The 23,327-nt window shown below is 48.6% G+C and overlaps 1 protein-coding gene across 1 annotated transcript in view; it reads right to left on the bottom strand.

The window, feature by feature from the left end:
- The window catches only part of RFX1 (regulatory factor X1), a 47,169-nt gene extending 23,842 nt beyond the window's left edge, over positions 1 to 23,327 (bottom strand). Inside the window, exons 1-5 of the mRNA XM_065419259.1 lie at positions 23,312 to 23,327; positions 12,987 to 13,310; positions 6,487 to 6,596; positions 5,824 to 5,907; positions 231 to 353 (exon numbers count right to left, since the gene is read on the bottom strand). Coding sequence (XP_065275331.1) covers positions 231 to 353; positions 5,824 to 5,907; positions 6,487 to 6,596; positions 12,987 to 13,260 — 591 coding nt within the window. The 5' untranslated portion in view covers positions 13,261 to 13,310; positions 23,312 to 23,327. The remainder of the gene's footprint in view (positions 1 to 230; positions 354 to 5,823; positions 5,908 to 6,486; positions 6,597 to 12,986; positions 13,311 to 23,311) is intronic.

Raw genomic sequence — 23,327 nt, 5'->3', positions numbered from 1 at the left:
AAACATTTGCCAGTGGGGTGGCTGAATCTTTCCCCAGGAAGAGGCTGATGTCTTGCGGTGAAGGTGAAATGCTGCAGCGATGAGACAAGGATGCTGGTGGTGAACTGAGGGGATGGGGTAAATAATGAGCGACAGAGAGCAATGCAAACAAATCTTCCCGCTTTGTGGCTGTCCGGGGGCCTGTTCATGCTTTCCCCAGGCTAGGGAGGAACCAACATCCCACCACCCACCTCCGGTGGAGAATGGACCTGCTGCTGAACACTGTGCACGGCCACCGAGACTTGGCTTCCTTTGCTAGCCTGGGAAGTACTCTGCACCACCAGCCGCTGCAAAGGGAGGATACAAAAGAAGTCCTGGTTAATGACCACCTCGCAGTCAGAGGAATGCCAAGTTCTGCTGGCCGCTGGGGAGCAGAGCAGGTCATGGCCGGCGCTGGTCCAGAGAACCGCCCGAGCTGGGCAGCCGGCGCTAGTCCAGAGTGTAAGTGAAGCTGTATTGGTTTTGGGTAACAATACTCACCAGTACAGCCCGAGCCAGAGTGTCATTCGGAACAGTACTCACAAGTACAGTCAATTTCCATTCGGCATGTTCGGTATTTATCTGGACTAACTCCCGCACAGAACCGTGACTAAATCAAAATGACCTCTTTGGCTCCCTGGGCAGCAGAAACCTTCATCTGCTTGTGTCTGGCCAACATCAAACAGGCTGCCCACTTGTGTCCCAAGGCAGGGGGCGTGCCATCACTTGGGGACTTTAAACACTAGACAAACAAAGCAAAGAGAGAAATACACTGGCTGGGAAATGGGGTAGAGGATACAAGGGCTTTTCCATCTCTACTTCCTTTGAGTCAGTGAAAATAATATGCAATGGGGCAAATTCTGTAGCGTTCCCTTTTTGTAGCTCTGAGGAACGGCTGCCTTCCATCACGCAGACTAACACCGCACTGGCCAAGGACGTTTTATTTCTCTTTCCAAATGCAACTGCAACCCGCCAAAAACTGGAGGCATGATGCAGCATTTGGGTCCCATTCTCTTCTCCTTGATCCCACCTTCAGGAGATGCCAGCCCGCAGAAAATCTTTGCAGCCGGTTGATAGGTGGTTTCTTCACCTGCCTGGCACGCAGACAAGCTGAGATGTGGTTTTAGGTTCTCCACACTTCCTCTAGCACTGCACTGTCAAGGCAGCTGCATTACCCAGGAAAAGGCTTTTCAGGTCATTCCTAAGGAGAACATTAGCAAAAACAGCCAAAGGTTAACCCAGGGCACTGTGAAGCAGGCATGAAAGCTGGCCCAACTAGGAATAAAGGGGAAATGTCTGGGACAGCATCATGGCTTGGAGATCTGGCTGTGGAAGAGCCTCTCCAAAGGGAGGGGTGGGAGCCCCAACACTTGGGACTTTAAAATCCGACTGGATAAAACATTAGTGAATATACAAAGTTAAGCCTCTAATACAAGGGCTTGTGTCTCAGGCTTTCTTCCTACATGCTAGTCCGAACAGATGGACCTCAGCTGGCATGTCCAAAGAGCCCATCACTGAGGTTTTAGGCACTACACACCGATGACAAATTCCAGTAAGATCTGTCCAGATCGGACAGCCAAGACTCCGTCCAAATCTTTAGATGAGCTGTTGGCTGTAGGGTTCTGATCTATCTGGATTTTCTACTGCTCCGATCATTTGAGTGACAGTCTGAGAAAGAGGCAAGTCATGAAGCTCACCCAAAAGTGGTGAGCGCTGACTCACCCTGACATCTCGCTAGTGAGAAAGCTTTGAGATGGAGGAGGTCTGACTCATTAAGGTCACTGCAGATCAACATCAGAACCTTGTCAGGGATCTAACAGGAAATAGGAACCCAGCAGAAGCTGTGAAGCACAGAGGTCGTCTGTAGCTTCTTCTGCTTAGGAGATGATTTCAGGCAGGCTTTTGAAAGTCCCAAGTAACATTCTCATAAGAAAGCTAAGGAAATGTGGTCTAGATGAAATTACTGTAAAATAGGTGCAAAACGGGTTTAAAGACCATCCTCAGTAATTATCAACAGTTCAATGTCAAAATGGGGGAACGTATCTACTAGGGTCCTGCAGGGGTCTGTCCTGAAACAGGTGCCATTCGGTATTTTCATTAATGACTTGGATAATGGAATGGAGAGAATACTTATAAAATCTGAACATGACACCGAGCTGGGAGGGGTTGCAAACGCTTTGGAGGACAGGATTAGAATTCAAAACCACTTTGAAAAATTGGAGAACTGATCTGAAATCAACATGATGAAATTCAGTAAAGACAAGTGCAAACTACCAGGCTTAAGAAGGAAAACTCAAATGCACAACTACAAAATGGGCAATAACTGGCCCGAGGGTAGCTCTGCTGAAAAGGAGCTGGGGGTTAGAATGGATCACAAATGAAATAGGGGTGAAAACATTATCTACTATCTGTTCTTATCAGTTTAATAGGAGCCAACAATGTGATGGAGTTGCAAAAAAGGGTAGTATCATTCTGGGGTGTATTCGCAGGAGTGTGGCATGTAAGACATTGGAGGTAATTGTCCGGCTCTACTTGGCACGGGTGAGGCCACAGCTGGAGTCCCGTCTCCAGGGTGCCACACTTTAAGAAGGATGTGAACAAACTGGAGAGAGTCCACAGGAGAGCAACAAAAATGACGGAAGGTTTAGAAAATCTGACCTAAGAGGAAAGATTAAAAACCCTGGGCATGTTTAGTCTGGAGAAAAGCAGGCGGGAAACCTGAGAACAGTCTTCAAATATGCTAAGGGCTGTTTCAAAGAGGACAATGGTAAGTTGTTCTCCACATCCACTGAAGGTAGGACAAGAAGGAATCGGCTTAATCTGCAGCAAGGATTTCGATTAGATATTAGGAAAAGCTTTCTAGCGAGAAGGAGAGTCAAGCTCTGGAACAGGCTTCCAAGGGAGGTTGGGGAATCCCCCTCATTGGAGGTTTTTAAGAACAGGTTGGACAAACCACTGTCAGGGATGGTCTGGGTTGACTTGGTCCTGCCTCAGTGCGGGGGGCTGGACTAGATGACCTCTCGAGGTCCCTTCCAGCTGCACATTTCCATGATTCTATGAGTCTCCATGCGATGTGCTAGCTGCAGCTTCCTCCTCCTACGCCCGTCCTTCAAAGCACTGTAGCCATCTCCAGCCATGTCCACCATTCAGCAAATGCTCCCCCCATTAACTTGGCAGGTTTCAGTATGAAGAATCATCACACAGGAGTCGCTTTCCTCGAGATCAGCAGAGACGACAGAGTTGGGGTCTAAACATCAGATTTGAAATATCTCAGCGACCCAAATTCAGGGGTCGTTTAAATGTTAATCCTTCAGGGGCTTTTAGACAACAGCTTTTAAACAGAGGTGGTGGGATAGGAAAGATCTCATGGTGTGTTTCTTTTCTAAGGGAGAGCGTTTAACTCTGTCCTTGGCCAAAGTTTCCCACTGCACCATCTGGTTGTGAGCTAACGCCCAGAGGCAGCTGCATTTCAGTGCTACTGTGTGTAGTCTATGAACTGCTTTGGGATATATTTTATTTATTTCATGTAGAGGAAGGAAGCTGCCAAACCAACCATGGACTGGAAATATGGGAATGTTGCTTCCTCTCCTTAATCTTGCCTAGTTCAGTGTCTGCGACCCCTCTGCTTGTGTGTAGCTGTCAAATCCACATGAGTTTCAATCACTGATCAATTCAAGGCAAGACAACTTCTTGCCTGGCAGTGTTTTCTAACATGGAAAGGAAAAGCCAGAGGCAGAGCGGATCAGAGTTTGCACAGAAGTGAGACTCCCTTGTGCTGGGCATGCTCCAGTCTTTCCCAGACGTAGAAAAAACCACTGTTTAGATAATGATTAGTGGCCCGTCAGCTGTGCTAGATGAATGATAGAAACTCACAAACATTCTTGCAGTCTCCGGATGCCTGTCCATATGCCTACAGCTGCATCTTCATTACAAATGTAATGCGTTACCAAGACAGCACCTTCTGTCAGCGCGCATCCCCCATGCTATTCTGGCTCATACTGCCTGCCCCAGGAGAAGTAGGTAAGAATTATCCCTGATTTGCAGATTGGGAAACTAAGTGGGAGGGAGAGTATGCGATTGGTTCAAAGTCACAGAGACAGTCAGGACAAGAATCCAGGAGTCCTGACTCCCAGCCCCCTGCTCTGACCACTCACCACTCCTTTCCCAGAGCTGGGAATAGAATTGAGGAGTCTTGCATGCCCTCAAAGTCCACCAGGCAGACAGACAGTGGGTAAACCGGAAATGGAACCCAGATCTCCTGACATGTGTGTGGTTGATTCTGTGCTTTAATCACATGACCACCCTTCTTTCTTAAGACACGGTCACTGTTTTTAGAAGGTCCATTCCACAGGCCAAACAGCCCCGCTCCCCGTTTGCCGGCACTGCAGGAAGAGCCTCTGTGTCTTCCGATGCCTACGCCACAATTCCAATTATGAGCCATCTTTGCTGCTGTGCGTTTCCCTGAGAACAATGCTGGGATCAGGTAACCCAAGCATTACATAAAGGATCTGATTAAATTCCCATTAAAGTAGGTGAAAAGACTCCTATTGCTGTCAATGAGAGTTGGATCTGGCCCTATATGACCAGGGATTAATTGAGCCTAATGGGTCCAGTTACCACTTAAGTCCTAGGGCTACATTCAAACCTGGAATAAGACGGGGCAGTTCTGATGGCCTCTGATCCAGAATCAGACGTGGCCATAAATAATGGTGTAAGTTACGCGGGGTGTAAAGTGAGTGGAGAATGGGGTGTAGGTGCTATAGACCTCTCTGGCATTCAGTGGTCATGCAAAACATATGTCAATTACACACACCAGTGGCTGAGTCAGATTAGTGCAAAGGAGGCAGAACTCACCCAGCAGCTGTGAGGCCCTGAGATATGTAGGAACAACAGAGGGTGCTGTGCAAAACGCATGACAATTACACAGCAGGGAGATGCAAAACGCACATCAATTACACATCAAGGGGGCAGAAGGCCTGGGGAAGTAGCAGGAAAAGCAAATAACAGGTAGGGGAAATAAATGAGTTGGCAGGGCCTCTTTTATCTTCCACCCTCCTGTGATTTGCTTTTCCCGTCTCATGCCCCCTTACACCAGCTAAGTAAAATCCTGCTCCCATGTAAGACAATCCACCTTTAGCCACTAACACACTGGTGCTGGGGGTGCTCCCACACTCCCCAGCTTTAAGCCGTTTCCATCATATACAGAGTTTACAGTCTGGGGATGCTGAGAGCCGTTGAACCACTATACAAATTGTTCCAGCTCCCCTGCACTGATGTCAATGAGGCCTGGATCCAACCCACTTCCATCCATTCTTCTGACCAGCGTTGCACCCAACACGCAACCCCATTTAAGGCACCACTAAATCTGGACCCCAATCTGGCTAAACAATAAGCTTCCCCTGCACCAGTTGGATTAACTGATCTGAATGATTCTTACCCACCTCTAACTTCTAATCTCTTATCCGCTAACACGGCGAGTCACAGAAGCACTGTTATTTCCCCGGGTCAGCATGATCGGGTGCCCCTCATGCAGCCTGATTTTCCTTGGGCTTTTACAGCGGTCGTTTCCGAGGAGTTACTCCTGCTTTGCGTTGGTCGAAGGGAAAGGAGGATCAGCTCCTCAGGTTGCTAATTGTAGGTATGTGAATGAACTCAACGTGCAGTGAGGGAGCTGTGCCTACAACTATGTTCTGGGGGCAGTTTAACACAGAGACACTGTGAGTTGCAAGCTTGCCAAGCACAGGGAGTTGCAGGGAAGAAGCGTGGAAGAGCACAGGACACGGGGCTTACTGAACCATCGCTTACCTGCTGGGGCACTTGCACACCTGTTAGCTGGAGGGGGGATACCGAAGGTGGCTTAGCCTGCACGCTGGCTTGAACCAACAGCCTCTGTCAAACAAAACACCCAGAGTTCAAGGTGAATGGAGGAAGCAGGAGTGATTACAGCAGCGGCCCCCAGACATTCTCCGGTTAGCATCAGGCCACAGCATTTAATAAAACACCTGGCAGCAGAGGGCGTCAACACACTTCACAAAGGGGATGAAGCATCATCATCCCAGTTTGGTCCTAGGGCGCAGAGCGGGGAGCGACCTGCCCAAATTCATACAGTAACTTAGCGACAGAGCTGGGAACAGAACCCAGGAGTCCTGATTTCTGGTCCTCCCCACCCTGTAACTTCGAGACACATTCCCCTTCCAGAGCTGGGAATAGAACCTAGGAGTCCTGACTCCCCGCCCCCCTGCTCTAACCACTAGCTTCTGCTTCCCGCCGCCAAGCTGGGAACAGAATCCAGACATACAGCCTCCCAGCCTGCCCTAGACCACTAAAGCTGAAATGATTTCATGTTCACCAGGCCCAGAAGCAACAAATAAATCCAAGGAGCCCAATTCTAGCCTGATTTATTCCCCCTGCAACAAGTCTAACAGCACCCAGCTGTCCCCCAGGAAGATCGCCTGCTTGCCCACCTACCTGCTGTGTGGCCTGCACTTGCTGCACCACCTGTGTTGGCACCCCAGACTGTGTGGCCGTCGAGCCCGGGCTGGACTCGGAGACGGAGTCACTGGGCCTCATGGCACCTTCTGAATTTTGGAAAAGGAGAAGAAAAGGTCGCATGAAAAGTCTGAGGAAGGCAATTCAGAAAAGGTGTCCAAATCCCTCCTGTATATTTCAAGGGAGTTGCCAAGAGGCAGCCGGGGCTAGTGGACTGAGCACAGGACTGGTGTTGGGACCTATGGGGAGTTCTAGTCACAGCGCTGGGAGGGGAATACAGCTCCCAAACTTGGGAATGGAACCCAGGAGTCCTGACTCCCAATCCCCTGGCTCAGTGGTTTCATGCCCACATGTAGAATGGAGCTCTCTGCCATTGGGCATAACTCCTCTGATTACCGTGCAGCACCCGGTGTGAATTTCCTTCTAACAGAAAGAAACAGCCAGCAACTGCCCCTACCAAAAACTAGTGAGAAAACAGGTGACAGGCCTCTCATACAGTCGGCCTGTTCGATGGACCCTTAATGCAAAGATTCCCTGCGAAGCAAGCCAGGTACTTACGATCACAAGGAGCTGTACAGAGACAATCGTAATACATGGTGCAGTGGGCACAGGGGTGTGCATGTGCGTTTGCGTTTGCTCCCCTTCCTTGCGAGACAGGTAATAAAAGACCCAAGGCTTTTATAACCTGGAGCCTTGGCCACCTAATCCCTGCCAGTTCTCACCAAAGCTCCAGTGAGGCTGGTTTAGTATAAACATCCCCATCCTAGAAGGTGCAATCCCAACCCTCTGATCCTTCCAGGGAGGGGTAGGGGGAGCTCATCTGGGGCTGATTCTAATCGAGAAGCAGGAGATCACGTTTCATGGGTGTCTCGTTTGACATTATCAACAGAAGAGGAGGAAAAAAATAGCTCCGCGACCTTCCAGGATGGTGAATTAGTCTGTTTCCTTAGGGCACTTGAACGAATCAATGTTAATGCTGGGTTTAACAGCTTGGGAACCCTGGGAGACAGGACAGGCTAAGTGGGAAGTCCTTTTCCCACTTTAACAGCTATGATTCCAGGGAGCAGTGGAGATGGATTCTGAGGAAGCTTTTGCACGATGGGTCATTTCGGTCTGATGCTCTGGCATTTACTGATCAGTTGAGCGAGGCCCTCACACTGGTACTATGCCGAGTATCTGGCACTCGATAGCGACCATATTTGTGCTGGTTACTTTGCACACCACAGAATCCGAGACATTAAAGATGGGGAAAGTCTGATTCCTGCAATCTACTTTTCACACAGGAAGCTGCATTGCTAACCCCAATGATTCTGATGTAGCTTCCAGAGCCTGAGGACCTTATTCGACTGATCTGCCCGAACTCCCACGGACTTCAATGAGCAGCCCCGGCCCCTTCTTTCCTAACCCAGACGTCGGGAGTTTGGACAGTGATCAGTGAGGTGAAACTTTGTCAAAAGCCTTCTGAAAATCCAATTCCACTGGCTCCCCCATGCCATCCAGCAGCACAATGCCCCCTGTCATCACACTAGGGCATTACAAAGGAGGTGCAGTGGCCTACTGGACAGAGCACAGGACTGGGCCATTTCCCAGCTCTGATACTGCTCTACAAGGCAACCTTGGGTGAGTCACTTTGCTGCTCCGCACCTCAGTTTCCCCATCTGTAAAATAGGGATGATGACAGTGAGCTGCTTTGTAAAACGCTATGCAACCTACTGGTGAAACGCGCTAGATAAAAACGAGGAATGTTTCTTTTTGTTTTGTTAAAGATCCCATCCCATGCTCTGTGATGTATTTTGGCCAAAATTCCTGCTCTCCCCACTAGTCAATAAGTGGCTGCAACCCTCTGCCCCAGAGGCAGATGCATTTCAGTGAGTCTGTGTGTATGTGCGTAGGTCAGGATCAAAGACCTTAGAGAAACGTAACATTATTATAATATTCCTTCCCTTTACATTCTAGCTCCTCTAATTTAGATGGGTATTTTTAATGTGCCTAAAACTGCAACAGCCATTGATCCTACCGCACTTTACGTTTACAAAGCATGTTCAGACCTTAGTTAAGCACCACAGCTACTCTCCAAGGTAGGCAACTATAAGTATTATTACCTCTGCTGCGCAGGTGGGGAGATGAACGTCAAAGGTATTTAGATGCCTAACTCCCATTCAGATCCCGGTGCCTAAATAACTTTTGCAAAGGAAAACCAGCTCTTTCTGCTGTCTGCAAACATATTGGTACCCATTTCAATTAGATTAAGTGGGAGATGAATGCAGAAAGAAATCAGCCCCTACACAAGTTCTTAGGTGGCGAGATCTTTGCTCAGCTGTGCATCAAGTCACTCCCACCCCCTCCTCCTTCACCTAAAGGCCAGATGGTAAGTAAACCTTTCATTATTATTGCTTTCCTTCTCTCTCTCTCTCTCTCTCTTTTTAAAGGCAGCAGAGCGTGGGCTCCTGGGATTACAAGGCATTTGGTGTTATTAGAACTGTTTCCACTGCTACACTGGTGGGGGGAGTACAAGAGAGGCTTGTCTGATTGCACCAGGGTCAGTGTTATTGACTAAGGACCAGATCTCGTCAGGTGCTAGAGGGCAGCAGTCGGTGGCACTTTGCAGAGGCTCAGCCCCTCTTGGCAACTTCTCTCCCGATGGAGTTGAGCGCCTCCCAGGTAGGGTCCCCCTCTGGGTACAGCGCTGTTCACTTTGCTGATAGGCGCTGGAGAATGCTGCACCTGGAGTGCCCTAATGGCTTCCCAGGAGTGAGAAGCGATGCCCGAGAGAGGCACGCTTGCTTCCTTCACAAGGCAGCAAAGCGAGGAACTGGATGATTGCTCTCCCAAGACCAGCTTCGGGGGCTTTCACAGCCACAGCTCTGAGCTGGCCCAGTAGGAAATGATTTCTGGAAGAGTGAAGGACACCGATGTCTTCTAACTAACTAGGTGCCTATGCATCACCCCTCACACTCCCCCTCTAGCCAGCCAGGTACTCGATATTGGGGCCTGATTTTCAGAGGTGCTGGCACCCACAGTTCCAGCTGAAGTCAACGGAGCTGCATTGATCTACACTTGGTGAGGATCAGGGCCTTTATGCCAGGGAACTAGAAGGAATAAGATTTGTGGCAGATCTCTGGCCTGCATCACTCCAAGATTGCGAACAGAAGCGTCAATCTATTATGACAGGGTCTGCATGGTGGAAAATCTGCCCTAGCTCACACTCCCCTTTGAGAATCACAACGAATTTTCTCTGAATAAAATCCAAGCTAGCTTTAAACCCTAGTGTCTGCAGACAGCCCTTAATGGAACTGACCTGGAGGGGAGGGAAGTGTTGGGGGAAGTCTGCTAGAAAGATAAACTCCAGCTTTGGTTGTGGGTGGATGTCTTAGGACCTTACAGGGAGTGGCTCGGTAGCTAGAATCTGATCCCCAGCACCTTCTCCAATTAAACTTTCCACTGCTAGGAAAATACAATCTTGTTAAAACTCCCAACCGGAACATGAATCAAAAGGCTCAAGAGATTTCTCAACAGCTTAGATGGAGCCTGATTATTATCTCAGGCTATCCAGGTTTCTTTGGATGATATTTCATGCAACTCTGCAACACGCGACTGAAGTCAGCGGGAATATTATCCGGCTGTTTTCCTTGCCTGCCCTCAGCTACTTAGTAACAATCTTCCTTTCTATAGGAAACCGACTGCTCCTGATCTGGGGGTGTTTAGATCTAGAAGGGATGGTTGGTTGGTTCTGAGTCAGTTAACTGGAAATGTTCCCCCTATTAACCAATGTCTTTCTACTGCTTATTCAGACCCTGCCCTGAATCACAATAACGTGCTACAATAAGGATTTCCTAGCATGATCTGACAGGGGACAAAGGGCCTTCACGCACCTGCCTTCTAAGACAGAAACTAGAATATAGCCCCGGACAAACTGTGGTACCTACGGATGGAGTTCAGTTCTTAATGCATCTTAACAAACAGGCGAGCACTCAAGCGTTTCTACTTACTCACCATTCATCTACTCCTGTGATGATTTAAAGGATTGGAAAACCTGCCTTACAGTGATAGACTCAAGGAGCTCAGTCTAACCAAGAAAAGGCTAAGGGGTGACTTGATCACAGCCTGCAAGTACTTGCACGGGGAACAAAACTTTGATAATGGGCTCTTCAATCTGGCAGCCAAAGGTCTAAGAAGCTCGGATGGCTGGAAGCTAGACAAATTCAGCCTAGACGCAAGGCGCACATTTTTAACAGTCAGGATAATTAACCATTGAAACAATTTACCAACAGCTGTGGTGGATTCTCCATCTCTAGCCATTTTTAAATCAAGACTAGATGTTTTTCGAAACTCGTACACACAGGAATTGATTCAGGGACGACCTATAGCCTGGGTTATACAGGAGGTCAAACTAGAGGATCACAACAGTCTCTACTGGCTTTACAATCTATGAAACTCTGATAGATTGGCTCTAGACCAGGGGTCGGCAACATTTGGCACACGGCTCGCCAGGGTAAGCACTCTGGCGGGCCGGGCCAGTTTATTTACCTGCGGACGTGGCAGGTTCGGCTGATCGCGACCCCCACTGGCCGCGGTTCGCCGTCCCGGGCCAATGGGGGCGGTGAGAAGCCGCGGCCAGCACATCGCTCGCCTGCGCCGCTTCCCGCCGCCCCCATTGGCCCTGGTTACAACAGTGCATAGCTATGGTAATAGATAGGTTCTACAGTGACTAACCTACGTTTTTATGACTTCTTGTTTCTGTTGGACCTGCAGAGGAAACCCAGTCCTGGGAGAATGAGCTGGATTCTATTCTAACTCATGCATCACCAACGGAATACACTAAATTCCAAATTCAAATCTGAATTGATGATGCGTAAGCCGGAAAGAACCTGGCTTGACTCCCCAATCTCAGGGGGAGCTTGCGGGTCTGGTGGCATTAAATTCTTATCTTTTTACTTGAAAAGCGAGTCCATTTGTATCTAGAGTTGCTGAGAGAAGATAAAGGAGGAGCCTCGCATAGACATTCTCAATAGCAGCAGGGCATTGGAATAAGTCCATCTCTTGCTGTTAGTTCTCAGTGGAGAGTCAGCTCTCCAGATCACTGGATAAAGGTGCTTCTGTTTACCTGAGCCTTTTCCACAGCTTGGATTTATTTTAAAGCGCGTGTTCTATTCTGAAGCGATTATTGCTCCTTCTTACCTCTCAGACCTTCGTCTTGGCAGGCTTTACCTGCTGACTGTAGTGGCAACAGTCAGATTTGGCTGGTTCTCACTCTGATTAGTCCTGCGGGGCCAAGAGAGCTCTGGGAGAGCAAGGTAGAGTCTCTTGTGGCCTGTGCCTCATCGAGAGAATTGCTGATTCAATTCCGAGGGGGTTACAAAGGCAATGGGGCTGCACAGCTGTCCCTGGGGGCAGAGAGTCCCTGCAGAACCGTACTACTGGTGCTGATCCAGAGGATGGCAAGAGGCCAGTTGGACAGGGAAGATCAGGCAGAGAGGGGAAGGATGGTTCCAGTAGTTCAGGCACTGGAGTGGGATTTGGGAGACCCAATTCAATTCTCTGCTATGCCCACAAACTCCCTGTGTGACCTTCGCCAGCTCACTTAGTCTCAGTTATCCATCTGTAAAATGGGGATAAAAATATTTCCCTGCTGCCTGGGGGGGGCTGAGGGTAAATACAACAAAGATTGTGAGGCGCTCAGATACTGTGGTGATCCAGGTCATAGAAGGACCTAAAACAGATAAGAAGGAGCTCATGCCCATCTATTGAAGGCAGAGGTGATTGCTATTTGTTTCAATTATATACATGTACCCAGAGGCTGTGTCCATAGACAGATCCTGTTCTCGCTGAAGTCAATGGTCTCCTGAGGGAGCAAGACTGGAATAAATCTACATCATGTTCTGCTGAAAGGGACTAGCAGTGAATCTTGTATCTAAAGACAATCCCAGACCTCGCTAAAACTTATGTTTGTGGCAAGCATAGTTTTAGGCCCAACAGAAGAAACAATCAAGACCCTTTAGGTAGCAGAGACAGCTGCAAACATGGAAGCTACCGCCCAAGGCGCTAGGCCACATGGTAGGTCAGAGCTAAGTTGTATGGGCTGAGGGGTTTCCCTGGTTGCAAACACAGGGGCTAGGATGTTGGTTGCTGCCTGTGTGTGTTGGAAAAAACAGCCAGGAGTGTGAGTGTGACCTTGAGGTGAAGCAGAGTGTCTAAGCTTCTTGGGCACAGAGCTCGCTGGAGGCGCAGGCATGGGGATTTCTGAGGAAGGAAATTGCCTGCTGCTGTTTGTTTCTATGGTCAGAGAAACAGCACTCCGTAGACATTTTTTGGAAATAAACAAGATAACACCAAGAATATACCTGGCTCGTATAATCGATTCCTCAGCCTAAACAATTCTGAAAGGCCCCTGGCACTAACTAACCACTCAGGCTGAAGGAGCAACCATAACAGGTGAGAAGTCATGAGGCTTTCCCCCACCACACTCCTCCCAGACTTACCGGACACCGTGACTATGATATACTGCTGCGGGGCTGGTGTTGGAGTTTGTTGGCCCGTGGCCTGAGCCTGCGGCTGTGGGGCCTGGATTTCCGAGACATACTGTTTCTGAGTGGCTGGTTGTTGCTGCGTGCTTTGCAATTCCGCTACATACTGTTGCTGGGCTGCTGCCGGTGCCGCCGTTGTCGCCGTCGCCGCCGGCTGTTGCTGCGCCTGTTGCTGTTGTGACTGTTGCTGAGCTGCCTGTAATTCCGTAACGTACGCCTGTGTTGCCATGCCAACAGTGGGGAAAATGATAATAAATAAGGCTTTTTTTTTTTTGCTTCCTTTTGTTGAGAAAAAAAAGAGGAAAAAACAAAATAAAAAAAAGAAAGAAAAAAAAACAATTAATCAATTGTAAAGCGATCCGGGGACAGAAACAGCTCCCTGCTGTTCTATTCGTTAAGCAATAACTTAATTACACCCCATGGTTAATAACTAATTACAGTCAATTACAGCAGGAAAAAGCAGTAGCAGCATTCATCTTTCTCTGCAGAAACAGGCCTGGAAAAGTAACGGTTCTGGAGAAACTTGTTCAGAACCAATCCCCACATTATGACTGGATGCAATTTACGAAGCTGCGTCAATTATCTTTCCCAGATCCCCACCACTACAACATACTCTTTTTAACTGTACTGAAATTAAAGATCAGCGCTCGCTTCCACTGAGGGAAATCCGCAGTAACTCCACCAAAGCCAATGGGCATGAGGGAGAGGAGAAGCAGGCCCTTAAGCTGGCATTTTTGGTAGTGGCCTTGGATTGTGGGTGCCCAACTTGAGATGTCTTGGGGCCGGTTTCCAGAGGTGCTGAGTGCCTGCATCTCCAAATGAAACGGGGATTTTGGAAACTGCATTCATTTCCACATAACAAACAATCAAGCTTCAGCTTGAGGGATCAACTTCAACCCCGGGGCAACTCTCCTCTTACACCAGGGCTGGATTTGGTCCAGCACCTGGGAAAGGAGAGCTTTGCACTCAGACGTGAAACCCGCTTGACCAGATTCTGCAAATCAGTGACACTGATGTAAATACACAGATTCACATCAACGGAGCAGAATTTCGTCTCCAGGCCTGCTGGAGGTTCTGACAGCATCACCAGCTCACCCTTTCTGAGGCTGTCCTGTGCAGTTCACTGTGTTGGAGATTCATGGATAAAATTGAAATAAAACAAGGTCCCATCAGCTCCTTCGGATATGGAAACATCCCAGGACACTTTTCAAAAGAGTAAGGCAGGGCTTTCTCTCTCATTCATGGCCAAAATTTCCCTTCTTTTTGCTGTTGTGCACCTACTGATTGCCCCTCTACGCCCCAGAAGTGACTGCATTTCACTGGTGGTATATGTTGAAGGGTTTACGAGAAGCTTTGCAGTGAAAAGTGCTATGCAAAAGTCAAATATTATTAGAAATCTGAAGGTCTGAAGCAGGTTGGATCATCAGAAGGGTGCCAGGCCTCAGATATATTAGAGAAGGAGAGCGCTCACTCGTACACCTGACACACACCACACTTACTGTTACTGAGCATGTTCATGTTACAAGAGAGCCCATGGCGGTAGAGTCCAGTCTACAATAATCCCTTGACACTCCCGAGCCTTGGACTGAGGAGCTCAAAGCAATTTACAAGCATTTGTTAAGTAGGCATCTCACAGCCTCTGGGAGATGCTAGTGAAGTGGGTAAACTGAGGCACAGAGTGAGGAAGTGACTCTTCCCAAGCACACACAAATGAGTCAGTGGCAGATCCAGATTTCTTTTCACCTGATCCCTTACTCTACCCACTAGACCACAGTGCCTTCTAGCCTCGTAGAACCTCACCACCCGACTGCCAGCTTTAGTGTGCTCTAACGGTTAGAGCAGGAGCCTGGAAGTCAGAGCTCCTGGGTCCCACTCTCCAATCCATCAGTGACTCACTGGAAGAGCTCAGCTGAGTCACTTTGCAACTTGGTGCCTCAGTTTCCCCATCTGTAAAACAGAGATAACACTGAGGATTGATTAATATTTGTAAAGTGAGTTGAGATCCTCAGAGGGGAAGTGCTTTGAAGAAGGGCATGAAGAAACTCCACTCAGCTTTGCATAGACCAATCCATTTCCCGCACTGCTAAAGATAAGGACAGACGCTCAGACAGCAGCATTTCTGGTGTGTGTGCTCCTACGCCAGGGTCTCCGAGGGGGACGTAATAAGAATCATGTGCTGTAAGCAGCAGTCAAGGCCATCAGTTGCTTCTCACAGACTCCGGAGTTAGAGGAGTCATGACTGCCTAGAGTCTGCCCTGAAGCTTTCCGACAACAGTTTTCATTTGTCACTCTGATCTGCCAAAGCTCCCACCCCAGAGCCATTCTGGGGCTGCCTGTTTGCCCTTGGTGTGCTTCCCAGCACCATGCCTCCCAGCTCTCCCTGTCCCTTCCACCTCACTGGCTCTCAGAGCCCACAGAGCCACCAGAGCCTTTTATTTTGCTCAGCAGTTAATGCAAGGAATCTACAGGCCCATATGCTGTAAGACACTGGTTCAAGCAGGTTAGCATAAGTAAAGCAGGCCCATGACCCTTAGCACTGATAAAATGGCCTGACAGTTACCCTAGATTTTGGGGAACTGGGAACAGCTTGCTCAAGAGAGGGAGCTGGTTCATAATGAAGGAACACGGAGCTGAGCCTGGGCGTGGGTATTTTAGGGTAGAATCGTTGGCAGATGTTTAACCACGAACTTGCTTTAGCAATAGGCGATGTCTATGATAATGAGCTAAAAAACATTACTATCTTAACCTACAGGATAAGGGCACCCTAATATTCTGACGGGGGGGGAAGCTGGATCTGGACATGGAAGGCTGGGCATCTGAATAAATATTCATGATAGGGCCCAGGCCCTACAATAGGCCAAGCCCGCATGTAGCAGGGGCTGGGTTTCCATCAGTGACCCCTCAGCTTTTCATTGTTATCTACCACCAACCTTTGGGTGTGAGGGTTCTGGACCATCGGACTCATTGGGCATGCCAGGGGCAGGGCTGATCCTTTGTCTCTCACCACCAGGTCCCCAAGGAAGGGTGTGAGTAGATACACACACACACACCCCTACCTCTAAAGCTGCTGGTGATTCAGACTGCTGCCACAATCACAGCTGGGAGACATGGCCAGGGCCGGCGTTAGGGAGTAGCAAGCAGGGCAGTTGTCTGGGACCCCATGCTGCAGGGGCCCCCGCAAAGCTACATTGCTCAGGCTTCAGCTTTAGCCCCGGGTGACAGGGCTCAGGGCCCCGGGCTTCAGCCCCATGTGGTGGGGCTTTGGCTTTCTACCCTGGGCCCCAGCAAGTCTAATGCTGGCCCTGCTTGGTGGACCCCCTGAAACCTGCTCGCGGCCCCCCAGGGGCCCCCGGACTCCTGGTTGAGAACCACTGGCTTAGAGGTCTAAGCATCAGGTAGGAGAGAACTACTGCCTAGAGCAGGGGTCAGCAACCTTTCAGAAGTGCTGTGCCGAGTCTTCATTTATTCACTCTGATTTAAGGTTTTGCGTGCCAGTCATACATTTTAATGTTTTAGAAGGTTTCTTTCTATACGTCTATAATATATAACTAAACTATTGTTGTATGTAAAGTAAATTAGATTTTTAAAATGTTTAAGAAACGTCATTTAAAATTAAATTAAAATGCAGAGCCCCCCGGACCGGTGGCCAGGACCCGGGCAGTGTGAGTGCCACTGAAAATCAGCTCGCATGCCGCCTTCGGCACGTGTGCCATAGGTTGCCTACACCTGGCCTAGAGCCTCTGGAAGGAGGAGTTCTAGTTCTTAAAGCAGACCTTTGAGCTGGTTCTATTCCCTGCTCTGAGAGGTATGTGTGAGCTAAGAGTCAAGACATCTGGATTCTATGCCCATTTCTGTGACCTTGAGCAAGCCATCCCCCGTGCCTCAGTTTCCCAATATGTAAAATGGGGATAAGGATAGTAACCTCCTGTGGGTTTACCTGGTTAATATCTGCAAATCTCACTGACGATGTGAAGAGCTTCTCACCCAATGAAAAGACCTCTTTTTTCTGACATTACTAAGGCTAGGTCTACACTACGGGGGGGGGGGGGGGGGGGGTCGACCTAAGATACGCAACTTCAGCTACGTGAATAGCGTAGCTGAAGTTGCATATTTTACGTCGACTTACCTGGCTGTGAGGACGGCGGCGAGTTGACAGCTGCCGCGCCGCCGTCGACTCCGCTTCCGCCTCCTGCCGCGGTGGATTTCTGGAGTCGACGGCAGAGCCATCGGGGATCGATTTTATCGCGTCTAGTGAAGACGCGATAAGTCGATCCCCAATAGATCGATTGCTACCCGCCGATCCGGCGGGTAGTGAAGACATGCCCTAAGTGTCCCCTATGGGTCATTTGCAGCCATGGGCACATGCGGTTAGCCAGGCATTTCCCACATGCCAACAGCACTGCGAGAGCCAGGACCAGGATCGCTTTCTGGCAGGCAGGGAGGCCACAGCATGTGCAAAGCCGCTGTGCTCAGCTTAAGGCAGAAGGCACAATCCACATTCCAAAGGTTCCTGTGCCCTTGGTCACTCCTTTAGGAACATGCCAAGCTTGGAAATAACCTGTCTGTTTTTAGATCCATTCCCCACCCCCAGAATGAATCACAGCAAACAAATACGGGGCCTGATTCTCCGAGATGTTGAAGAGCCTGCATTTCCACATGGGTGCAAGGCCCCTTCTGAGGCCCAGGCCTGGGGCAAGTTCCTGGCTCCAGCCACTTGCTGATTCTTCTAATGCTGCAGAGCAAGAGGGCCAATCTCTCAAATCAGGCACATAAAACCTTCTGAAAGGGCCTCCGGATTGCATTAACCTGTCCTCCTCCCTCCTCCCCCAGAGCAAAGGAACACTCAGGGCTACTGAATGCCCCAATCAGAGGCTACATCTCACAGGTCTTCACCAACAGAGGCTGCTACGATCTTTGGATGGTGCTTTTTGTAGTCTAACAATATGCTATGGAAGCTTCCTCTACGCAAGATGCTGAATGCAAACGGCAGACAGCTGGGAGACTCAGTGACCACTTGGAATGAGAGAGAGACATTCCAATCCAGTGGCAAGGTGTTGGGGGAACTGGCTGGTTCAGGGGTCACCTCTCGGCTGCTGGTCCCAGTCTACATTAGGGTGACCAGATAGCAAGTGTGAAAAATCAGGGCAGGGGGTGGGGGGTAATAAGAGCCTATATAAGAAAAAGACCCAAAAATTGGGTCTGTCCCTATAAAATCGGGACATCTGGTCACCCTAGTCTACTTTGGTAATTTGGTAGTGACCAAAAGTTGCCAGCACCTAGAGTTACTTTAGTGACCCATGTAAAATGAGTTGGGAAGTGGTCACGGGCCAATTCCTAGTGACCACCTTAGGGGCTTGTCCACATTCTAGTTCCTACTGGGTTGGGGTAACAGCACAGGACAGGTGGCTTTTGCACGGTAGCAGGATTGGAGTGTGTTTAAGCAATGATCCTGAATTGTGCTGCACATCATGGTTTAATCTCATAGAATCACACAAATGGGCTGGCAGGGATCTCAAGAAAGACATTAAATCCAGCCCCCTAGAGTATCCCTGACTGTCTAACCTGTTCCTAAAAACCTCCAATGATGGGGATTCCACCACCTGCCTTGGAAGCCTGTTCCTGTCCTTTGCTATCCGTATAGTTAGAAAGCTTTTCCTAACATCTATCCTAAACCTCCTGTGCTGCAAATGAAGCCAATTCCTTCTAGTCCTACCTTCAGTGGCCATGGAGAACAATTGCTCACCATTCTCTTTATAACAACCCTGAACATATCTGAAACTGCTATCAGGTCTCCCCCTCCGTCGACCTTTCCAAGACTAAACATGTCCAGTTTTTTATTTTGTCCTGATAGGTCAGATTTTCTAAACCTTCCATCATTTTTGTTGCTCTCCTGTGGACTCTCTCCAGTTTGTCCAAATCTTTCTTAAAGTGCGACTCCCAGAATTGGACACAGAACTTCAGCTGAGACCTCACCAGTGACGGGCAGAGTGGGACAACTACCTCGTGTCTTATATATGGCACTTGTGTTAATACACCCCAGAATTATATTATATTAAGAATATATATTATATATTAACCTTTTTTGCAACTGCATCACATTGTTGACTCATATTTCAACTTGTGATCCACTATAACCCCCAGACCGTTTTCAGCTCTATTGCCACCTAGCCATTTATTCCGCATTTGATTTTTCCTTCCTAAGTGCAGTACTTTGCACTTGTCTTTACTGAATTTCATCTTGTTGATTTCAGACCAATTCTCTAATTTGTCAAGGTCATTTTGAATTCTAATCCTGTCCTCCCAAGTGCTTGCAATCTCTCCCATCTTGGTGTCATCTGCAAATTTGATAAGTATACACACCACTCCATTACCCAGGTCATTAGTGAAAATATTGAATAGTACCGGACTCCAGACAGACCTGTGCCTGGTCCCACTAGATACTTCATACCCGTTTGACAACAAACCATTGATAACTACTCGTTGAGTACAGTTTGTCAACCAGCTATGCACCCACGTTATGCTAATTTCATCTAGATCACATTTCTCCAGTTTGCTTATGAGACTGTCATGTGGGACTGTGTCAGAAGCCACACTAAAATCCAGATGTATCATGTCTACTGCATCCGCTAGCCCAGTAACGCTACCACAGAAGGAAATTAGGTTGGTTTGGCATGATTTGTTCTTGACAAATACATGCTGACTATTACCTCTAACCCTATTGTCCTCTAGGTGCTTACAAACTGATTATTAAATAATTTGTTCCACTATCTTCCCAAGCATCGAAGTTAGGCTGACTGGTCTATAATTCCCCAGGTCCTCTTTGTCCTTTTTAAAGACAGGTATTATGTTTGCCCTTCTCCACTCCTCTGGGACCTCCCCCGTCCTCCAGGAGTTATCGAATATAATTGCTAATGGTTCCGAGATTGCTTCAGCTAGTTCCTTAAGCACCCTAAGATGAATTTCATCAGGCCCTGATGACTTGAATACTTCTAATTTATCTAAACATTCTCATCTACCCTGCAAGCGTGAACCAGGCTGCTATAGTATCTGGGGACAACGGTGCTGTGAACGAGTTCCCCCAGCATGTTAGGATTTACAGTGGGATCTAGCTGACTGTCTTGGCTAATGGTTGAATGGGCCATACTTGCCTCTTACCCCAGAGTGGGTCCCTCCAAGGCTGGAGGAGGGGTACATGCCCAGGGGAAGCTTGCCTTGTCATTGTTCTGCAGAGCCATCTCAATCCAACACCTTTCATCAGCATGAAATTCACCAAGGTTTGAAGGTTAAAAACTCTTACACAATGAGCTCAAATAACAATAACGATCTCATGTTCCTGTAGAGCCTTTTCCTTCTAAAGAACCCCAGGGAGCATGTTACACATTGGCATTATCACTAAAATGCAGCCATCTCTGGGGGGGAATGTGGCAGCTGTTTAACAGTACACAGCAAGCATACAGTTTAGGACAGGGAGCGAAGAAGAAGCCCATATCCAGCTGAAACTGCAGAAGCAAAATGGAATCACCTGAGTTGGAATTTGGCCAGGAACCTCAGGTTAACAGCCTGAGTCTTGTGATTAAATGTCATATTTCACAATGTGTAGGACTCAGTCTGGAAGTGCTTTATGTGGGTCTGTAAGCACACAAAGATGCTCGAGAAGACCCATGTCCGCTGCACAAAGGGGGGACCACAACAGCAAAGACCCCAGTGGCTGCCAACTGTGCAGTACTGAGCTACTGCTTGAGAACCTGAAGGTGAAATTGGTGAGGAAATAAAAGTGAAACTGACCAAATTCAGCCTTGGACCCAGCATAAATAGTGAGAAGTGAATCTGATTTGTAAAATCTTTTCATTTTATAAACTGAAGGTGTCAGGAGTAACACAGATAATGATAATTACTACTATTCTGTACTTCTCTAACACTGTCTATTGCAAACATTTATGAATTAAATTTCTTAATGCTTTTGGGAGGTGGGTATCATTATGTTCATCTTACAGAGAGGGAAACTGAGGCACAGAGAGGTTAATATGGTTTACCTGAAGTCAAAGAGGAAGCCTCTCATATAGCTAGAAATGGAATCCAGAACTCCTAACTCCCAGTCCAGTACTTTAATCACAAAACTACTCTTCCTTTCAAAGAAAGGCAGGAACACCTTTAAAAACATATGCTCTTTAACCTGAGCGTGTCCCTTTATTTGTGTTAATTTTAGTGTTTAATGACACAAAGTGTCCACTCACACCAGCTCCACTGGCCCTTTAAACGACAGATTTGTCTCACCAAGGATCAAAGCAACAGACTATTCTGCCTAGCTTGTCTCTTTTTCTCACGCACTTTGTTCTCCAGTTAGATCCTGTGAACAGCACCCTCCCCTCCACACACATGAGACAAAGTGATGGAAGCTCTTCACAGAACATGTGATTTGCTTAACGCTGGCTGGGGCCAGACTGATACAAAAGGGCATCGACGACAGGAACGAATTAAAACTCTCCAGGCTTTTGGAATGACAAATTTACAACCAAGATCCCTGATTAGAGGGCGTGATCCTGTAAGATGCTCAACTCCCTCTGGCTTGCTCAGCACCTCGCAAGGTTATATCCTGTATCCCGACTTTTGCAACATAAGAGCCTCCTCTTCCTTCTCACTCAACCTAAACTGAGCAACGTCCATACAACTCCTAGTAGCTACTCCCCCCAAGCCTCCTCTCTATGTATAACAACATCTCATTCCTCCCCGTTTTGCCTATCCCCTTGCAATTTATTTGTGAAATGCCCAGCAGGAGATCAAGGGGAAAGTCACACAAAGGACCCACAGCCACAGACCAAGATAAACGCAGCATCATAATAAAGTTATGAAACAGTAATGCGAACCACAGGGAAATATATAGAAGGTGCAAATCCACCCCCTACTGAACATTTAAAGCCAGGGAATGGGTAATTTAGAGCCAGGGAGAAGGTAATTTCCCTGACGAATGGTCCCCATCCCTAATTTTCCTGAATTGCTCCAATTTTGTTGACAGGATTCAATTTACTGAGGACATTCATGGGTCTGGAAATTGTTTCCAAGACCTGGGAAATGTGATTGTGCTGTGTCTGCTCTGTGGTATTTTGATGCTATGTTGTCATCTCCCAGTGCCACAGTGTGACAACACAATGATACTTTGACACACTGTCACAATGACATTTTGCACAAGCATGAGCAGCGGCAGCTTTGATGCCATTTTGACACAATACTGACGTGTCACCCACAGCGTGATGGTGTTTTGAGACATCAGCGTGCTGCCTTGTGATGACATTTCGAAGACACTGTCACCGCCCGTCACCTTTTGACTCCACACGACGGCCATCGGGTTAAGACATGAAGTTTTCAACATATCATCACATCTTGTGGCCCAACGCTGCTCTGAGGCAAGACCCGCTTTTGCCAGGGCGAGTTTGACATCATACAATGATATTATAATGCATCGTCTGTGCATGTGATGCTGATAGTTTGACATCATAGTGTATTTGAGTACATCACCACCACTACATGGTGCAAAGAGGTTCTGATGCCACACTTGGGCATTTTGAAACCTGTGGCATTGGAATAACGTCTTGACTTTTTAATGCCTCCCCGTGCTGGGCCGACACGAGGCTGTATCCTAAGGCATCGTCACGGCGTGGGGGTGATGTCACTTTGATGCCGCACTGTGCCAATTTAAAGCGCCGTCGCAGCACGCTGACCTGGCAACGCCTCATCATGACGTCATAACAACACATCAGCGGGGCAGGGCCGGGCAGCGGGCTCCCGGGGCGACACTGGCGGGGCCGGGACGCGCTGGCATTTTAACGCCTCGGGCTGGCACCCTGACACCTCGCCGCTTGGCCGTGTGATGTCACAGCATGACATCACTGCACCTGACACTGCCGCATGCGTTATGACATCACGGAGGGAGCCCCGCCCCACCTTGGAAACCCACCCTAGTGTTGGGGGCAGGGGGCTCCCCATTTTTGACCCCTCCCCCTCCCCTGTCCCCATTGGTGGCCCCCGCTGCCCCGCTTCTTCTCATTGGCCCGTCCGCCCACCAATCACCGGGGAGCGCTGTACGCCCCGCCCACCGGGCCTGGGCCCTTCTTAATCCCGGGGCAACGGCCAGGCCCTCACTCGAGCGAGGGCGGCGCCTTCCTCTGGCGCGAGCAGCCTCGACTCCGAGTAATCGACTGTCTCGCCCCCCCTTTCCTCTCAGGGGCGCGGCCCCCCTCCCCCGCAGCCATTTTGTGAGGCGGGGGAATTAGAGTAGGACCCACCTGAACTGTCCCTCCC

Source organism: Emys orbicularis, chromosome 19, assembly GCF_028017835.1.
Source record: "Emys orbicularis isolate rEmyOrb1 chromosome 19, rEmyOrb1.hap1, whole genome shotgun sequence".
Taxonomy (NCBI): Eukaryota; Metazoa; Chordata; order Testudines; family Emydidae; genus Emys; species Emys orbicularis.
The sequence above is the reverse complement of the archived record's forward strand: the minus strand, read 5'-3'. Positions and strand labels throughout refer to the sequence as shown.